The 20,231-nt window shown below is 39.8% G+C and overlaps 1 protein-coding gene across 2 annotated transcripts in view; it reads left to right on the top strand.

Annotated features, from left to right (window-relative positions):
• The first annotated feature begins 13,197 nt into the window (after positions 1 to 13,197).
• The window catches only part of gabra2b (gamma-aminobutyric acid type A receptor subunit alpha2b), a 29,718-nt gene continuing 22,684 nt past the window's right edge, over positions 13,198 to 20,231 (top strand). Inside the window, exons 1-3 of one of the 2 annotated variants that reach the window (XM_085788491.1) lie at positions 13,198 to 13,486; positions 13,960 to 14,044; positions 16,059 to 16,165. In XM_085788491.1, coding sequence (XP_085644617.1) covers positions 13,974 to 14,044; positions 16,059 to 16,165 — 178 coding nt within the window. In that variant the 5' untranslated portion in view covers positions 13,198 to 13,486; positions 13,960 to 13,973. Of the gene's footprint in view, positions 13,487 to 13,938; positions 14,045 to 16,058; positions 16,166 to 20,231 lie in introns of both variants that reach the window. The other variant, XM_085788490.1, reaches the window with a different exon arrangement.

The following is a 20,231-nucleotide window of genomic DNA, read 5'->3' as shown; positions in this document are numbered from 1 at the left end:
ACTACAAATCCTAAATACAGGCCACATCACAGTGAAACTAAAATGAAATTGACAGGTTTTGGTCAGGATGAAAGTCCCCCGGGCTCCGTGGAGCTTTGGATAGGACCTGATCAGCCATGAAAAGCCTCTCTTGTACAGTACCTACTTGCAAAAGCATCTTTCTTACACAAGATGGATTAAGTAATCTGGAAATACTGAAGATGAAATTTGGGATCAGTCCGGCAGGAAGTAGTAAAGACAAGTTATTAATTCACGTAACAGTAAGATTTAAGCTTCTTTCCAGCCATAATGGGTCGCCAAATAGTAGGCAAAGATTGTGGAAGTGATTAAAATACAGATTAAAATATATGAAAAAATAGAGAGCCGTGAGTAAAACCTTACGTCATAGATCAGAGCAGCGCTGGATGTTTATTAAGGGACAGTTCTTTTACGATGAAAGAATGTAACTGAACCACATCAGAGCTGCTGTCGTCCACCTTCTTAAACTGCGTCTAACAATTGTGAGGAAGAATGGGCCTGTATCAGCTGTTTCTACACTCCTTTGGCTTCAACCCACATTAGCTACATTATTTCACTCCATTTCATGTCGTTAAACTGGGAAACTTCTCATCTATTTGAGTAGCCTAGTGTGATTATGAAAGGTGCAGTGGTGGCACCATCACACCTGACACATTGCCAAGGTTGGGCAAAGGAAAGGACATCTTTTTGTTTAAAAAAAAAAAAGAACGAAAGAAAGAAAGAAAGAAACTGATGTAGAGGAGCCTGCTGAGCTAAACTTTTCAGTCAACCCCAGAGTGTTAACTGTTAACTGGGCCGCAGCTGGAGTGAATGTAACAGCATAAGATATTACCAGCAAGGAGAGTTCCTATTACAAGTCTGTTGGCAGCTTACATTATTGTAAGAAATAGTTTGATCTCTTTTCTTTCTTTTTTTTGACACTCAGTTTCACATGTGCATGCTAAATATAAGAACTAGTAGCCAGTGGTCAGTTACAGTAGCTCAGCTTAGCTTAAAGGCCAGTAAAGGGCTAACATCAACAACACACCCTGATTGTAAGCAGCATGTTAGCAGAGCTGCAGCAGCAGTAATACAGCACTAATACTGAAACATGTTAAAATGTTTTTTTCTTAAAGGACATATTGTGTTTTGGTGGTTGTGGTGAATTTCACTTCTTGGCCAGTCGCACTGACTTACTGGAGTCTCTGCTGGTTGCCTGGCAACTTCACAGTGATGACAGGAACTCAGCTAGCCAGTCGATTCACAGTTTCCAGCCTGCTAAGCTAATCGGCTTAGCTCCTCATAAAGACAACAGAGTGGTATCAAACTTCTTATCTTCCTCATGGTGGGAAAAAGTGTATTTTCTAAACTGAGTTTAACTGAAAAAATCTCTATCATGTGGACACAAAAGGTCAGTATCACCGTCTTCATCCGACTGACCTTAAAACACTACTAAAAATGGCCTCCTGTCTGACCGCCAGAGGTAATGAAAGATACTGCTGATAACTGAATCTTTGAATAAGTGAAGGACGCGATTACCCAGATACAACATGACATGACGTCAGTCCTCTCTGCTGACTCCTCTGTGTTGTAGCCTACCTGGTTGGTGGAGGTGAAGCAGGGGAGTTGCTGTCATTGAGTCCTGTCTCTGAGCACATTTTTAAGTGATTACTTCATGACAAAATGATATGAAGTAAAATGTTGTGTTAGACAAAAAGACTCGGTGACAGCTAGCCTTGTATTTTACCTTTAAATCTACAGTGTCAGCCTTAGGGGCCTATACATGACAGGTTATCCATACAACCAGGACCTTGGACCATAACTTTGATGTTGTCCTCGATATAGTTTGTAAAAGAAATCATAGAAATAATACTCTAATATGTCCCTATGGCTACATCTCCCCCCTCCTGTTATTCACTGGAGACCATTTGCTGAGGTTGAGGGTTAAACAGTTGGTGGATGAGCTCAGCTTCACTGTGTAGACCTGACACAGATGTCATGTGGACACGATGAGCGCGGTGGATTCATGATGTAGTAGGCGTCTAGTTTCTTGCTCTAATAGCCATATCATCCACGGAGTCATGGTTGTTGGCCCCCGTTGTCGGTCTAGTCTAACAGGAGTTATGATGCTGCCACAGTGGTGAGAAACACACAGGCTGATGGACAGATCAAGATGCCCGCCGCCACTCACCTCTCCTAAACGCAGTCATGTGTGAAATTGATTTTGCCGTTACTGCCTCCCAGTTGGTCCCTCGCTCTCCCCCGTTGTCTCTGTCTCTCACAACAGTGTACGAAATACATCTCAAACGCACAACATCCATGTACTAATGAGTACCCTGTCAACAACAGATTGATGTTCAGTGTTTATGTGGCGTGATTCTGCTCTTCTAAATGTGTGCGTGATTGATGGAGCTGCCAACGACAGGTTGTGGCTTTCTGTTGGTTTTTCCCTTTTTTTTTCCACCACTGTGCTGTTCTGGATGACAGACAGACAGTTAGAGATACTTCAGGCGTCAGACAGGTTGATGGAAAGTTCAACCATATCCTCAGATCAAGCGCTCAATTAATCTTTGTCATTTCAGCTGTTTAAATAGCTCCGAAGCATCAAAATAGCTTTTTTCAAAAACTGGAAAGTGCAGATGGTGCTGCTGTAAAATGGGGCATTCAGTGGAGTGGCAGTTTCAGAGCAAGTAAACCATGGAGAACTGCTCCCTCTAGTGGCTCAACTGACCCATTATTACTTTCAACGCGACCCTATTGCCAGGCTTTGACAGAAAATGTGTTAGTACATTTCAAAACAGTTCAACGAAATCAATTACACTTCAGGTTTTCATTTGATGTTCACACTCATAAAAGTGACTTTGAGATGTGTATTTTCATGTTGTGGTAAGAGAAGAGAGCTGTTCGCTTTTCTCACTGTTCAGTGCAGCAGTTATGACACATAATCACAGAAACAAAGATAAATAATTATCAGACTTGATCAGTTTTATGTTTTTCAGAATTAGGTTTTCATTTTGAATGGCTATAAACATAAATTAGAAATGTGTGTCAAAATGAATGCAGCTCTTACAAATTTCAAATGTCCTTTTTGAAAAAACTTGAAGATGAAAGTCTTCTCTCATATTTCACATAGAGATCATATATTAAAATACACCTTATAAACAATTGGACTTTGGCCTAAAACACTATTGGTAGAGAAAATGCTGTGCATACTCTTGAGCATGGTTGGTACAATATGTTGAACATGAACAGTCAGAGCCTGACTTTCTTACTTCTTGAGTGTGATGAACCACTAGAGGGAGCAAAACACCACGATTTTCTTTTTCTCTCTGAAACCAGGCTTGAAACAATCACATTAGATCTCCCTGACCAAACAGGCTGATCTGAATTCACTGTGCTGTCTCATTTCCTTGACTCCAAAGGCAAAGATCAATGGATTTGCATGCTCTGAAAATAAGGGGCTGGGGTCTAGGAAAAATGTAAGTGTCCCCCTTTGGTATTGGAGTATCTGAGGTTTCTAAATGTAAACATAGAAGTATCTGCACCAAAAACTGACCTCAGCTTTCTTTTTAAGTTTGATCTCACCCTCATATAAACTGTTTTATTAAAGGAGATGAGATGACACTTAACCCTGAACACCACCAGTGTCCCATCACCTGCCAGGAGTTTATCCATTCAGCTGAGGGTTATCTTGATTATACATTTGGTAATAGATTGATCATCACAGATCGTTTCCATTGTTTTATCAACGCTCAGTTTTTGTGCAACGCTGTATTTGTCACATGGAGTGATTTAAATTCACCATTATCTTCTCTAATATTCCTCTGGGCATCACTTCTCATGCAGCCTGTTCATAAGTGGTTTCATGAGTAATAAGACCTCACTTAACCCAGTTTTTTGGAATGCCACAGGCCAAGATAATTAATGTGGAGGCTCTTGGTAGTTAATAGGATAATACAGTCTCATTTGTAATGTACTTTCTTGCACAAGTGCAAGTCATTTTGGGAGATATCCTCGATGAAAATGGAAGCCACACCAATTGTTTGTTGTGTCACAACATTTTTAAAACAGAGAATGTGAAAAGCCAAAAGAAAAAAGAAAGAAAGAAAAGGAAAAAAATCCTCCTCTTATCTACTGGTGCATATTTGCACCGGTGGGTTTCAGTGGTGTAGAACGATGATTTCTGGAGTCATGATCTTGATACACCCTCAATAATGATACTCAATAGTAGAAGCACCACTTTAAGCAATATTTAGACTATTAGATAAGCCACACACAGACAGCAATAATGTAAACAAAAGCATAGTGACGTATGTACACAATCTTAATGGCTTCCTAACATAGACTTACATGCTGCACCAAAGGTCTCATTAAAATGCTTTTCCATTATGTAAGAATTTAAGATACACTTTAATTAATTCAACACATACTCAAAGACTAACAGACCCTCGAGTTGTACTAATATTTTAACAACAGTGCAGATCTTTGAATGCACTGCTTCGCAGATGATTTTCTGCAGCATCACCTGAAAGAAATTTACTTGTTAAAATGAAAATTGTGTTATGTACTTAGTATTGATGCCAGGTTGAATTTATCTCAAAGGTGACAACAAACTATGGTACTAACTGTACATTATTCCAATTTGAACAGTTTGTCATCCGCTCAAGTTGTTATAGTCAATAATGCTGATAAAAGATATTTTTTGAACTGATGTTTCATTTATTAGTCCTTATCTAATGCACTGTTTTGAATAAACACAATTAAACATGTTAGAAAAAAATCCCTGCTTGATGTTGTAACTTGGTGTGTTACACTGCCAACATACAGTACGCTCTGTGTTAGGTACATGCACTGTGAGCTGTGGGCTATAACAAACAAAACAGTGAGGGACAGACATTAAAATGCTCTGAGGAGCAGAGGAAACTGACCTGTTGGATAATAACTAACTGTGTTACAGGGGGAGACTGTCCCCTGATTAAGATAGGAGCCCCCAAACAAAACACTTGACTTTATACCTTCTGAGTCCCTGAAGTAGATGATTTCAAGTATCTACTGTATCTTTGTAGCTAATGTTAGCCAGCTGATATCGCACCCTTTCATTTGCATTGTCTGCCTGTCATATTCACAAATGTCACAAATGTAAACACACACTGGTGCTCAGGAACAGTTTAGGATGTGTTTAAACATGAATATTGTTTATTATTTCATGTTCATGTCTTCTGTGAGGTTGTGGAGGTTCAGTTGGTCCTTTACCTTTTTTGACATTAACTTGTAGAGCAGACATTCAAGAATTCAGTAGTTTAACCTGTTGGGTAATTGAACATTATTAAACTGTGTGTACTGAAGGCTCAGTAGAGCTATTGTCTTAGCGTTGGTGAAAGTAATTGAGTACTTTTACACAAAGTACTGTACTTTTACAATTTTACAGTTGTTTGGTATTTGTTTAAGCCTGTTATAATATTAAAGCAGAAGTAAGCGATCCGGTCGTTTTGGCTAATGCTGCGTTCCAGGCAGGCTTTTGAAACCATAAGTTACGGCTTCAAGTCACGACTTACGACTTTGTAGTGTTCCAGGCAACCCGTAACTCGTGTTTTTCCGACCTGTTGCCTGTGAAAGTCACTGTAACGGCCACTCGTGTTTTTCCGACCCGTGAACTCGTACCAGATCGAACTGGTACGACTTCACATGTCGGAAAAACACGAGTTACGGATTGCATTGAACGCACCATAACTTCTTGTCAGCCGATGGAGTTGCAGCCCCCGCCCTTGTCATGGATCTATTGGTCCTCGTCCCTACGTCACCACATTCACTCGCATCCCTTGGCGGCACAGACAGAGAGGACTGCCCCTTTATGCCGCTCTCTCTCCTCATTGGATAAATCTTGTAAGATACAAGAAAAGTTTTCTCCTCGGTTCAGAGCAGAGCAGAGTGACTGACAGACCCGTGTTTCAGACCAAACACTCCATGTAAGTGATTCCCGTTGGAAGATATAACTATTTAAGACTTATATTAACACAAAAATATCGCTTACTTCTGCTTTAATAATATACACTTAGTTCCCCCTGGAAAAAAAAAAGTTGACCACCCTAATTGTCATCTTATTCACTGTGCTTTAAATTTAACTCTAACCCTCTGCATTTATGCACATGTTTTCACCTGTCGTTTCAAATCACCCTTGGAAATTGTAGGATTTAAACGGCTCGACAGGAACTAAACTTCCACTAATCTCTACAAAACTAGCCATGTCATGTCTGTCAGACCGTTCTGTTGAAAGCTGCATGTCACGATACAATGACGACATTAAAGTATTTGCTGGTCAGGAACAAGCATGAGATAATCTGCTTGCTGCATTTCGCTAAAAGCTTGCAGGCTGCAGAGAAGGCTAATGTGATAAGCTTGCACGAGGAAGAATAAGTGCCGATGTTGACAGGAATTTTTCTTTTAAAAGTTGATTGCCTCCACTCAGGAGAAGTTACTGCGAGCATGAGACAGCATCTCAAACCTAAGAATCAGACAATCTATTCTAACTCTACTTTACATTGTGCTGAGTTAACATAGCTGCTTTTACCTCTTACTTAGCATTAAAAACAATCAACACCGACCTGAAAAACAACCTAAATGCATCAAGACATTAGGTTAAAGAATATCATTCAAACTGATCTCAGACATGTGATGGTCAAATGCAAAAGTGGATAAAACTAGACAAGACGAAGCTGAAAGCCTCTTCCTTTCCTTCTGTTGATGGCAGGAAAACAGCAGCTGCTGCGTCTCACTCGTCATCACATGCATGCTGGTGTCCTGCCACTAAACACTGAGACATGGACAGCAGAACCAGGAAAGTTTGTCCTGAAAAGTGGCAGTGTTACTTGCTTTAAATGTAATATCTACAACATGTGCTCAAAACGTAGTGGCAGCTCCATCACACCCTCCGCTGTTTGACATTAAAGTTGCACTTATCAATGTTTTTCTATCAACCTGCACAAGTGTAAAACTAAACCCAGAGGAAATTAATTTACTTTCCCACCCACAAAACAACAGACAATCTGTCTGCATACACAAATGTGTTAAGCAGCTGAGAGAAACTGGGGTGTCTAAAAGCAGTAATTAGGAGCTGATAAGTAATAATCAAGCCCCTTATTATGCAGTTCTTGAATAATTTAATTATCACTCAGTGACAAATAGCACTGTGTAGTTATTGAACTTTTTCTGATAGAGAGCCATGCTGCATGTTTCATCAGAAGCTATAAACTTGACAAATTGCCGCTTTCATTTTACACCAGCAGCACTCATTTAAATACATCTTTGATTAAGAGGCAAGTTGCAACAGCAGCGATGGATCATAAAGGCCACAGGGTAAGAGAAACATTTGAGAAGCACTTTTTCACAATATACACTTCATTTTCTGTGGGAACTCACTGCACTTGTACAGTACAATACAATACTCGTAATACTACCACTACTACACATTATTGGAATTCAAGGGAAACTGCTGGGTTGTGTACCTACCTAGTACCAAGTACACAACCCAGCAGGATGTGTAATAATGACTTTAGAAGTGACATGTTTTAAATGTTTTAGTCTTATTTGGTGTGATTTCTGTATATACTGTACGCTATCAGCCATGACACCACAACAGGTGACTGGTTTTATTGTTGTGGCTGATTGGTGCAGATCTGTGGCCTGTTTTAAGAGACCATTATTCCTGAATCGTTAGTGGTTTGTTTTAAAATGTATTTCCTTGTTTCAGTTATTATCACCTGCTATTATGTCATGGCTGATCATGAAACATTTCTATGTATTAATTTAGATCTTGCTTCATTCGTGCAAATCCTATTTACTGAGGAGCTTGATATATTTTTTTAAACTTTATTTTTTGCCTTAATTCAGACAGAGAAAGAGGGCGAGAGAGAGAGAAAGGCGATGGCATGCAGCAACAGGCAGTCAGGACAAAACCTCTGTAGTGGACCAGGTGAGCCACTAGTGCACCCCGGCGTCTGTTATCTATTTAATCTAATCTAAATACACTGGAATAAGACTGAACAACCCACCATGTATAGGATTTTAATTTCACAGTATAAACTCCACACACCTAACTGAACAGAGGGGCAAATAACCTCATGACCCACTTCTAGAGGAGAAGAATCACATTCACATTCTTGTTTTTCAGCTTTATACTACACCACCAATACATCTCACAATCTGTCATCTCTGTCATTTTTTTTCAGTTTCTCTCCTGTTGGGTGACACTGAGATGTTTTCAACATGTGACAGGGTGCTGCAGACACCAGGTGTGAGAGCCCACGCTTTAGCTCCGCGCTGTTTGCACACAGGCTCTGCAGTTAGATTTAGCAGTGGATAATAAAAAATAAGGGGGGGGGGGGATTGTTGTAGACTCTCTGGAGCTGAAGATGGCAGATGCAATATGACCGGCAAAACATGGAGCACTGTTGAATTGCACTCAGTTTAGTTTCCTTGGTAACCTGAGGGAAATTAGCAACAGTGAGTGCAGAAAACTCCTGCTGTATAAATAGCATTGGCAAGGTCATAAAAGTGACCTTTTAATTTTTCTAAGCTAAGTGTGTCTGTGATTCATCCGTTGACTTATATAAGAAACAAGAAGAAGGAAGTCACAGGATGCAGAGTTACAGCCTCAGCGTTTGGAAGCAGTGAGATCATCTGACAGCTGATTACATGAACTCCACCTGAACTTTTATTTGGCTCCATCTGTGGAGCTCTGGACTCAGAGCTGAGGTGCTTCTGTACTGCACCTGTCAATCAAACACATTAGTGAGTCCACGGCCTCCCTGAAAACCAACACTCACGTTACTGTGTCTTAAGATCAGTCAAATACATTTTGTTCATACATTTTGTATCTATTTCAGATGTGTTTCATCTGTTTAACTTCAGAACACTTAAATTAATTTCAAAATAAAAGTCCTCCTGGCAAATCTTAGTCAAAGTGAAAGCAAAACAGTTTACAGCCACCTTTTTGACTGAGTTAAGCCATGCAGTCACACACACACACACACACACACACACACACACACACACACACACACACACACACACACACACACACACACACACACACACACACACAAAGTTTCAAATCTAATGATTTATGATTCAGAATGACCTCTGGGCTGTGGATATGCACCAATAGGCCACAACAGTAAAAAGCATGCAGTCACCTGCTTTAATGTTGTGGCTGGTGGTGTATTTACTACGTTCTGCTTTAATGAACGCTTTATGAAGACGTAGCACTAAAGACTTCATACAACATCGCTGTCAGTTCAGAACAATCAAATTATGAGCTTTGTTGTTTTGATACACCTGAACAAACAATGGGGCTATTTAATTTTAGTCCATAATGTTGACATGCAGTTAATTAATCTCCCTTTTATTCGATTTTTCGCAGATGTTACTTCATTTATTCTATTTACATTAACTTCTCCACAGATAGATTCACAGGGTTTTATTCTTACAGATTTCTCAATAAACAGATTTTTCACGGCTAAAAGTAAAAGCCCATGGCTATTTCTACTTTCTGTTGATGTGTTTTTCCTCTATACCTCAGTCATCACATAAGACCATGAACACGTCCATTCGTCACCATTAAGCTATTGATTTATCTGCCTCTCTTGCAGCAGATATTTTTGACTTGTCAAACGCAGGTGTAACTAATAACACTAGTAATGGCTGCATCCCATTTAGCTGTTTCAGTGTAATGATGTGTCAGCTGTTTCAATATTATTAGTGAGTGTGTGCTGTGTGTGTGGAGCTGGTGCGGTCTGACAAATGGTTTTTGAGGGTGACCTATCGCTTTAAGAGTGTCAGAGCCCCTCGATGAGCTCCTCATCTTTTTTCTCTCACAACATCTTTCTTCTGCCATGCATGGCTTGTTGCCGAGGTAACAGGCCTGAGAATGGTTTAGCATTTCCAGCAGTGCCTGGTGAATCAACTCATGCTGACATGCAACTGACAACAACATGCTGTATCTGTGGCTCAGGTAGTTTCTCCCCAAAATGTCACTGGAGTCGCCAGCCACCTGGTGCCGTGGTGTGTTCTTATATACTATATGGGAATCACACCAAAGGCTCTATATGCACAACGTTGTGTGAAGCTGTGGTGTGTTACGAGCTGTATGTAATGATGCTGCTTTGAGGGGTGTTAGTATAGAAAATCAAAGCAGCTGATGGAAAAGCCGAGCGTTTCTGCGTTTTGCTTCAGTCACTTTCCAGATGTGTGTGTAGCGATGGTTGGAAACATTACTGTGTCTGTCCAGCAGAGGACAGCATGAGTGTGCCTGCACATGTGTGTCTATGCGTACGTGTATATGTGTGCGTTTGTGCATACATGTGAGTCATATCACCCTACATGGCTATTAAGCATTTTATTCAATTCTATTTGATGCTATTCTTTAAGCAGCTTCTCAGACAGCAGCTATGACTTATTGACTATATTTAGATGCACAGATTCCTTTCAGCCTGTTTAAATGCACAGCAGTAGCAGCACACTTTTTTTTCTTTCTTTTTCCCTTTTTTTCTGATTGACCAGATCATTATTGAACTGCTCCCCCACAGACTGAAAGCGCATCAGTCAATTCCTACTTGTCTGAATCTGCATTTGTATTGCTCCCTTGGTATTCTTGCTGTCTGCAGGTGATCAGTCTGATGGCAACTAGTGGCTGTAAAAACAAACAAAGGGTTAAAAGAGAAGTCTGGATTTCCAGCTAAAAGACAGACCGCCGTTCAGTTATTCAGCTCTCCATTAATCCTACTTGTGATGAATTATGATGCGTATTTGGATGACACTATTAACATTTAGCAGGTGACACAGTGTGTGTTCTCAAAACTATTTACCACAGTAATCACATCATATCACATCATTTTTCAGACACAAGTTGAATTATTATTATTATTATTATTTTTAAATAAAACAGTCACGACTACCCATCAACCTGAAATGATTTGCTCACCTTCTCGTGCATGGACTTGATCACTATGCATTGTCACTCATTGTGCCCAACTGGGACACACTCAGGCCTGGCAGTAGGCTGAGTATGATGCAATATCTTGCAATAAACAATGTGCTGTAAGAGTGTGTAACCCAGAGGCTAGAAGTGAAAGTAAAACCCGAGTTCAGAGAAAAAAGAAACCCGTTCACACATGCAAACACCGTTTAACACAATCAAATGTGAGATTGTCTGTTGCTTCGTCCTTGGTGCCCTTGCTGTAGGCTGTTTCCTACCTGCCTGCTTTGTTGGACTTGATGATGGGCCTGAGGGTCACCGCTATTGAGATGACCTGCCTCATCGATCACCTGTCACTGCTATGGATTAGAGCAAAGATCAATGGGACAGCTTTCCAGTCAGAAGCGTATAGCAATGGCAGGCAGCGACTGCTTGATAATAGTGCGACCCCTGAGGTCCAGTGGTCTGTTTTGATCTGTGTGTGCATAATGTGTGTGTGTGTGTGTGTGTGTGTGTGTGTGTGTAGTTCAGCCTCTTAAATCAGGGTATGTGATGGGTTATCACTCAGCTGGTCTCCTTGATGCTGTTTTATCCCATCATAAACTGTCCTGCCTTCATCCTGTCTGAGTATTCACCAGTTACAACATCTTTATTTTCTACGTGATTGTTATGTTGCTTATATTAATATTTCAAACAGAATCTATTCATTAATTCTTTTCATAATTTGTAGTTAGCCGTTACCTGTAGTAATTAGCAGTAAACTGACAGAAATCCAACAAGCCTGAAGTGAAGAGATAGATTTTGGATTTGGAGGGACAGGGAGTCACAGCTGTTGATTTTCCTATAATCCAGTCATGAAAACATCATCAAGAAATTTTGGAAGACATAGCTGAAACATAACAACATAACACATTCTGTATATGAATTGATTTTTAGCCTATTACAGTATTTCATATAAACCAAAGACAACATTATTATAACACATCCCTCTAATGAAAATAATATGTTGTGAAATTAACAGATAATAATAAAGTCAATTTAACTAAAAATACAAATTTACATTATCTCAGGTATTTACTAGGCGATGTGCCGTCCATGATTTGTACACTGGCTTCTTTCATGTATAACATTTAGAGACAATTTGTCAAGGAAACATAGTCCCATCCTGTCTAACAACATGTGGTGCTGAAAGAACAGCTCCCTGAAAAATATGTGGCACAATTCAAAAACAAAACAGTATCATTGAAACAAAATTGAAATATAATGATTTCTTTTTTTTTTTTTAATAAGTGAGTTTCTGGTTTGAGGTGATTTGGATAAAAAAGCAAACAAACCTGAGTGCAGTGTAAACACTGAAATAGTCATTTAAACAGACTGGTTATTTCCACCACAGGAGCTACACAGTCCTAGCAACAGCAAAGTGTCAAGAGGGCCATTCATTCAATGCTCCCCCCATCTACACACACACACACACACACACACACACACACACACACACACACACACACACACACACACACACACACTCATGCACGCAACAGAGAAAAACACCTTTTATGAAATCCAATTTATGGCTGGGGTGACGTTTTGATTTTGTAATTCTGTCAGCACACTTCTTTACATGTTCTATAGCAGCTGGGGAACTGTATACCAAAACAATGGTGTGATTGACCTGCAGGAATATGTAATTTGTAAAGCATTAATTGATTAAATAATCCCAGATTTCCAGGTGCTCCTTTAAGAAGCTCAATTTCCTCCAAACAAAGTCATTAATCAGTATTTCAGTGAAAGGATTTCCCATCCCAGTAAATACACAGGTCCAGACTAAAAACTTCATTTTTCAGTCTAAGAAAAAAAAAAATTGAGCCCCAGTTTAATACCAAAGTGTGTAGTCCAAACATATTAAACCCATAATCCATTACAACAATGCAATGATGCCTGAGTATTTTGCATAATCAATGAATACACCTTTTTGACTATGAGTGGATACACCATTAATTAGCATCCTCACTTGTGCAGGCTGCAGGAGGAGGCTGGTGAATACTACACTACCTCTAGGACCCAGTGTCTCTGCTCCTTAGCCTTTGTAGTTTATGTGTGGAGATGAGGGAGACTGAGATGTGCTTCTTGCTTATCACGAATCACATCGAGCTTCTATCCAAGCTGAGGAGGATGCTGAGCAGGGTGATCTGAAGCCAGGATCACCTCACACAACTGCTTGCTTTTACTTTATTTTATTTTTATTTTATTTTTTCAGTCATCATTTAATTTTTCCTTCCATCACATTGATATCATTTTTTTTTTCTGTATTAAATTTGGGGAGCCTGAAAAGCCAACGCATGCCGGGTGCATTCCTGCTGCTGGCTGTGACTATGATTTATCACTGCTCGCAGCTTTGTTCTCATGACAGACTCGCACTTATCCAGCCTCATCAGACCAGGAGAGAGCGGTGAATCCTCCTTAACTTTCCTGCATCTTCGACGATTCCAGCTGCAGCAGCTACTTTCTGCACTTGAGGTGAGTCTGTTTTTCTCCCTCGTCAGACACAAAGGAAACGTTTATTTTATTATTATTTCTAATATGAGGAGACACTGGAAAGCGTGGGAAAGGATCTTCATCTCATCTCCACATGAAAAAAATATGTTATTGGGTTATTTTCTTCGCTAAATGTTTTTTTTTTTGCCTTAAAAATGGCTTTAAATCGGTGTTCTGACTTGATCCAATAATTTTGGGTGACAGTCATGTTCAGTGAGTGGAGGCGTGGGACGTGTCAGTGAATACTAATCACTGTCAGTTGCTTCTCTCTCCTGCTTCTTCTTTTTCTCCGTCGTTTACCCCCCCACGCGCGCCCCCCCCCCCGCGCGCGTGCTGTGTTCAAGGGAATCCCCAGAAATAAGTGATGGTGTAGCGATGGTGCAGGTCACATACGGATCCAATAGCATGTTAAATACAGCCTCCATTCATTACAGCCACTGTCCTGTTGTGTGTAGGTGTTGAAGCAGCCATGTGGAGCAGAGAGAGCGCTCCTCTACTTCTCCTCTGCCTGCTGGCGCTCACAGCTCTCTGGAAAACCAGGTGAGTCCTCTGATCAGGAGACGCCTTCAGTGATACAGCTGTGGGCCGAGGATCACTCACTTTGTCTCCGGGGACAGACCCGACTAGGTCTCTATATTTATATAGTTATCTAGGTTTTTTTTCTTCTTTCTTCTTTCTACTCATTATCAGTGGACACACAATGTGCAGGAGGGGAGACAGTTACCGCCTCGGTCTGACCGTAAAAATAACCTGCAGGGCATGTGGGTAATTATCGACTGCAGCCTATTGCAGCAGGCCTGCAATTCTCACTTCTGATGGTTTATCAGGTTATTTAATGTTGCAAATCCCCCAGAGGCACACAAAATAAATTAGGTAATTCCTCTAAAACGTCATCTTAATTCAGGACACAACCAATGCTACTACAGTGTTGGAAAAGCAATTGTAACCAAATGGACAAATAAATAAAATTAGTTTATTAAAATTTTAGAAAAATGATAACATAGATTTCGGACCTTGATTTTTACTTTAGGCTGCAGCCATTGTGGCATCAGGTGTTTAAGTGGTATAACCCAGAATGAGCCAACCAGAGGACAACTGTCAAAACACTGTGACTATAGTGTAAGAGGCCTGAGAGAATAAGGTCACAGAGTCCCTCTATGGCTCCACTATGAGTCAACCAATGTAGCTACAGTAGGCTATAGATTCTGTTGATTTGTTAGTCACAGCAGACATTTTGAGATGTCTCAATAAGAAACACCCAGGTGTAAATAAAATATAAAATATGGTTTCTGTTTAGCTAATTGCATTGCATTGTCCTGGTGTAGCTGAATGCTGGCTAGCATGTTAAACTTCAACAACAATACAGACATCGTTAATGTTATTTCCAACACCTGTGCTTTCACTTGTGTCAAATGTCACAAATGTCTGTGACAAAGGTCCACCCAGCAGGCACAACATGCTCCACCATGCTGCTGACAGGGACCAGCATGGATGGAAACAAACACATGCTGTTGCTCTTGAATTAGCTAGCTGCACAATTAGTTAAATTGTTATTTTTTATTTATTTTAATACAAGAGCCAGCAATTTCTTTTGAGTGTGAGCTACCATGATGTGACATAGGCCACAACCAGGATAGCACAAGGCTAACATCAGTATGCAAAAGTAAAGTATGACAGTAGAAGTGAAAACACATTGTTTTTCCTTTTGTTCAGCTATGGCTAGCTAACAGTGGAGGGCTTGAAAAGCGAAAAAAAGAAAGAAAAGAAAAAGAAAGCTTCCGAGGTGAATGAATCAAGATTTGTAGATAAAAGTGCAAGTTTAAGTTAACATTTCCTACACCTTGATGCTAATTGTTTGATTTATGCTTTTTCTGGTGTATTTCCAACAGCCTAAACATTGTTGTAATCTGGTTTGATGGGGTGTTGTTGCACTGAATGGTAAATGGTAAGGACTTGCACTTATAGTGCTTTTCTAGTCACTCGGACCACTCAAAGCGCTTTACAATGTAATGAACACTGATCAACCAAATTTAGCCTCGGTCACATTAATGCAACACCTTTGCTCACTAATTATAGAAGTGTGGTCCAAACGGAAAATACATGGATGTAAAAAAAAAAAAAAGATTAATGTTGTATATGTTTCTGCTTCAAGTGAAATATGCCTAAGGCTGTTACACCAGAGCTGGCGACAGTGGTAATTATGTCAAGCTTATAATGTTGTACCTTATCTGAATTTATTTACCATGAATCTCCAGCTCTGATTAAATTAGCATATTCAGTTGTGTTTTGGCTCTAAGATCAGATGGCTCACAAATGTTCTGCCTTGAACTGGGTCATCCATGTGGATGAGAAACAATGTGCATGTGTGTGTCTGTGTGGGCACGTATGAAGTCTCTGCCAGATAATAATGACCCCTTTTCTTTCCATAAATCAGGCCTCTGAGGAGGAACATGGTTATGAGTCTAAATACATTTAAAATTTAATCAGATTCCCCTTTGTTGAAAGTACGATGTCCATCAGATGTTCATGCTGTTGCTGTGTGTCTGTCGTCTAGATCGGTGAATGCCGACACCCAATCCGATGTTAAAACCAACATGTTCACGCGGATCCTGGACAGTCTGTTGGATGGATATGACAACCGTCTACGGCCTGGTCTCGGAGGTAAGCTAATTATGACCCATCAGTTATTATACAGAAATGTAGATGTTACACAACCTAACATTTTGTTATAAAACACCAAATCTCTTTCAAGCCTTTGTCAATGAGGGATGGCTCATTTGGAGAGAGAACATTTCAGTTAGCATCAGGTTTTGTAGCACCAATAACCTTTGGCAGCGATCCCCTCAAGAATAAACTGACAAACACACACTGAACAAAACATTTAGGTTATGTAACACTCATTCCCCTTCCTGGAAATTAACAGCAGCCGAACCCCCCACATTTAACCTCGAGGAGGCCTGTACGTCGCTGCTTGAATTTCTCCATAAATTCCCAATGCACATTTGACATTATGATGCTTTGTGGTTGTGTTTCAAGGTTACAAAGATATTTTAACTCAAGGGACATGTTTGAAATTATTTCACTGGTATGGTGTACAAATTATATTTGTTATATATGCATGTAGCATATGTTAAACGTTGTATTTTATCCATTGGTCTGTTTCTTTTAATAGAAATTATATAATTATATGATTTTGAAGAGGTAGGTTCAATAAAATGTAGTACTGCATTTTGATTGATTTTGTTGTATATTACTTACAATATTCAATGATGTCTGCCAGAAATGTCTGATATTTATACTATTAGGGGAAAGACCTGAAATTATAATATATATTTAAAGTAACTCCTGAAAGATTTGTATTTTCAGGTGCACAGATCAATTTTCCTTTTTGTGATCAGTGGCACAACAGCTTGTGTTGGTTCAGTCAGTGGAAATCTGCCAAACCTCTACTACAGTCTAAACAGGAGTTCAAAGACACTTATAAACAGCATTTTCTCTCCAACATTTGAATCAACTATCAAATATCTTAATTTATTTGGGTATACATACAGTATTGTGCAGTGGGATGTTGTAATTTTCTCCAGTGGCCTCAGTGCTTCTCTCTCCACCTCTCCCATCATACTCCATGTTTGGCATCTCATTTCCAGCTGGCCCCTCATCCCAAAGCTGAGCCCCTCCCTCAGGATTTGGTGCCATTTGAAATTCAAATTCCTGGGGCCATCAGCCCAGCCCAGGAGCTGCCATATGGGGAACAGACCTCCTTTAGCTTGGCAGTGCTCAGCCTGTACAACTGGACCTACAGTAATAGTGCTGCTAGTTTATTTTCCGTGTGGGGTTAGATTTAATCTAATCTATGGCCCGTTGCAGCTGCAGCGTAGCCCCAGTACACATCTCAACCTAAGTTATCATATTTCATGCCGTGTCTCGGTCATATATGATTTTACGCACCGACATTTATACTCAGTCCCTAGAGAATATAAACATTAGTATGTTTCTTGACACTTTTTGATTCAGCCCTGGAACTTACAAGATATTTGTGGTCCATTGGGAAATGTATCAATAAAACTTTATTGATTTTGACTGAAAGATTACCACCAACAGACAGACAGCTGGTTAGAAGTGATTGTGATAAAGACAGACTCAGGAGAGATCTGCGATCTGAAAGAAAACACATAAATAAAACATTCAAACATAAATTAGACACTTACATCCAGAGTGTCTCAATGAGCACATCAATTTTTATCAGATTTGGCCCCGGTGGGAACCTAACACCCCCCCACACACACACACACGCACACACACACAGTGTAGTAACATACTGTATGCATTAATATACACTGGGCCGATATCGTGGGGCATCTAAAAAGGGAATTAAAATGACATCAGATGGAATTTTCCACGTCGTACACACATTAGATCTGTACGTCTCATCTGTGGGAAAAACATAGTAATGCTTCACTAGACTTTGGTTTGTAACACATTTGTAATGGCTGGAAAAGAGCCTCATCACAGCTGCACGAGTGTGTTCACTCATACATACTATATATTCAGGGATACACAATCAGGCCCTTTGATAGTTTTCATGGTTCAAGAAGCATGCCACAAAAAAGGAGGCTGAATCCCAAGAAATTCTCACTCCGTATGAATCATTAATTCAATAATTTATTTACAGCATCATTACAAATTACCTAGATACATATAGAGTCTTTTACAAAATGTATTTCCCCTGCACATAATGCCATTTCTTTCTATATTCTGTCCCTGTAGCGTGTCTGTGACATGTGTCTCTATTTAACTCATCAGTATCAAGATTTTTATCCAAAATAATAAGAACACCTTTGTTATACAATGCAATGAATCCTCTATAATACATAAGATACGACCCGCATCTGTTTTTTATAGATTGCATTAGACTATACATGAAATAGTAAGATCCTATATCAAGGCTGAACATAGCGTTATTGTTTGGATGTTTTCACTGTAGAGTAAGATGGTTGGATTTGCACTCAGGAGCATTTTGCTGTGTCTTATTGCATTGAACAAGAGATGTGAGTTTTACAGCCACTGAAAATCAAATGATGAAGATGGAAAAGATGAATCTAGGGCAGAGGTTTTCAAGATGAACCCACGTGTCCCCTTGGGGCCACTGGAGGGTTTCAGGGGAGAGGGAAAAACTACTGTAATTCAACAATGAATGAATTACTGTGTGGGTTGGGGCTGCACATTTCTCTTGGATTTATTTATAGCAAACACAATATAACCACAGCCATTTGATTGCTAAATAGGCCCATTGCTTTCAGAGGCAAAAACAGCTATCTAATATATCTAATACAGGGCCCATAATGTAACTATGGTGGACTAAATTGTAATCCTAACTGCTTTAATCCTGCATTTATTTTTCATACTTGTCATGTGCTTGGGTGTTGAGGCAATACCAAGCTCTTTTAAAATGCAGCAATTGGTGTCTGTCGCTTCCACTGAAATCAAGCCAGGCTGCAGAGTGGATGCAGAAAGCTCAGTTGCTCCCACATCATCATTAGTGTGACTGCGAGGCAGCTCACTTTTGTTCACATTCACACTTCTGCTACTAATTTGTTTCTCACCCCAAAAATGTGTCATCTCACACCAACTTTACGCTCAGAGCTATACATTATATTCCTGCTTTCAAGGTGCACGCAGAGATAGAAAAAACACAAACTCAAATCGATGTTTTTATGTTATATTTTACAGCTGTCATTAATGAACGGAAAGGAGACTTATACGTCCAGTGAATACTAACTTTGCTTTATGTTGCCTGAATGTGTAAATAATTAAATAATTTGCCAATACTTAAATGCCACATTTAAGGGAGCTGTTTATAGCTATTTTGATGTTGCTACATCATCAGTGTGAAATGGGGAAATTCATATTTTAGCAACCAGAGACAAACTCATTATGTGAGATACACTTACACCGAGTCCTCTAAACAAACTGGTTTACTCTTTTCCTAAAGATCATTCAAAAAGTGTAATAACTATGGTTTCATATCATAGCCACCTTTTCCTGTACTGAAATTACCATGCTAACCAACTAGCCGCGGCCCATTGAGTCACTTTCTAAAGGCGACTCACCATCACTGCGACTTCTCAATCATCAGCAAGAGACCACATGTTGAGAAAACTCAACAGCAACAAACAGCCCCTTTATAAAGTGCACTGTTCTCCTGGAGGGCTAAAAGCACAACCACTACACTGGAGTTTAAAACTGAGATGTAAGTTTTATATTATTCTTACCATTTATACTGTATCTACAGTGGTGCTCTGATTTGTTGTGTCTGCTCTGGCTAAAAGACGTCTGACATTGTTGAACATCTAGCACTGTGGGTGATATTGTGGTATCTTCTTGTTGAACTGAGACAGAGATAGTGATGCTGGCTGCACTACACTTATGATAAACTTTCTGTAATTGCTGTGGAGTTGCCGTAATCATCAGCAGGCAAAGGAAACAGCAGTTTTGCATATTGTTAATATGTAAATGCTGCAATTAAATCTTAAGACAGTTTGATCAAGATAAAATCAGGCTCTGCAAACAAAGATTTAATCTCTCTGAACCGATGTCACTCACTCCCACTGGCTCGTCCTGTACTCCACCACTGGGGTTTTGCTGTTGCTCTTCATGTTCGCCCAAACTGGCAGGAGTTAAGTTGACATTTGGATGGTTGCACAGCGGGGTGCACAGATCCCAAACA

Source organism: Trachurus japonicus, chromosome 10, assembly GCF_045865225.1.
Source record: "Trachurus japonicus isolate A0001 chromosome 10, Traja_1.0".
NCBI classification, from domain to species: Eukaryota; Metazoa; Chordata; class Actinopteri; order Carangiformes; family Carangidae; genus Trachurus; species Trachurus japonicus.
This window is presented reverse-complemented; position numbering and strand designations above follow the sequence as displayed.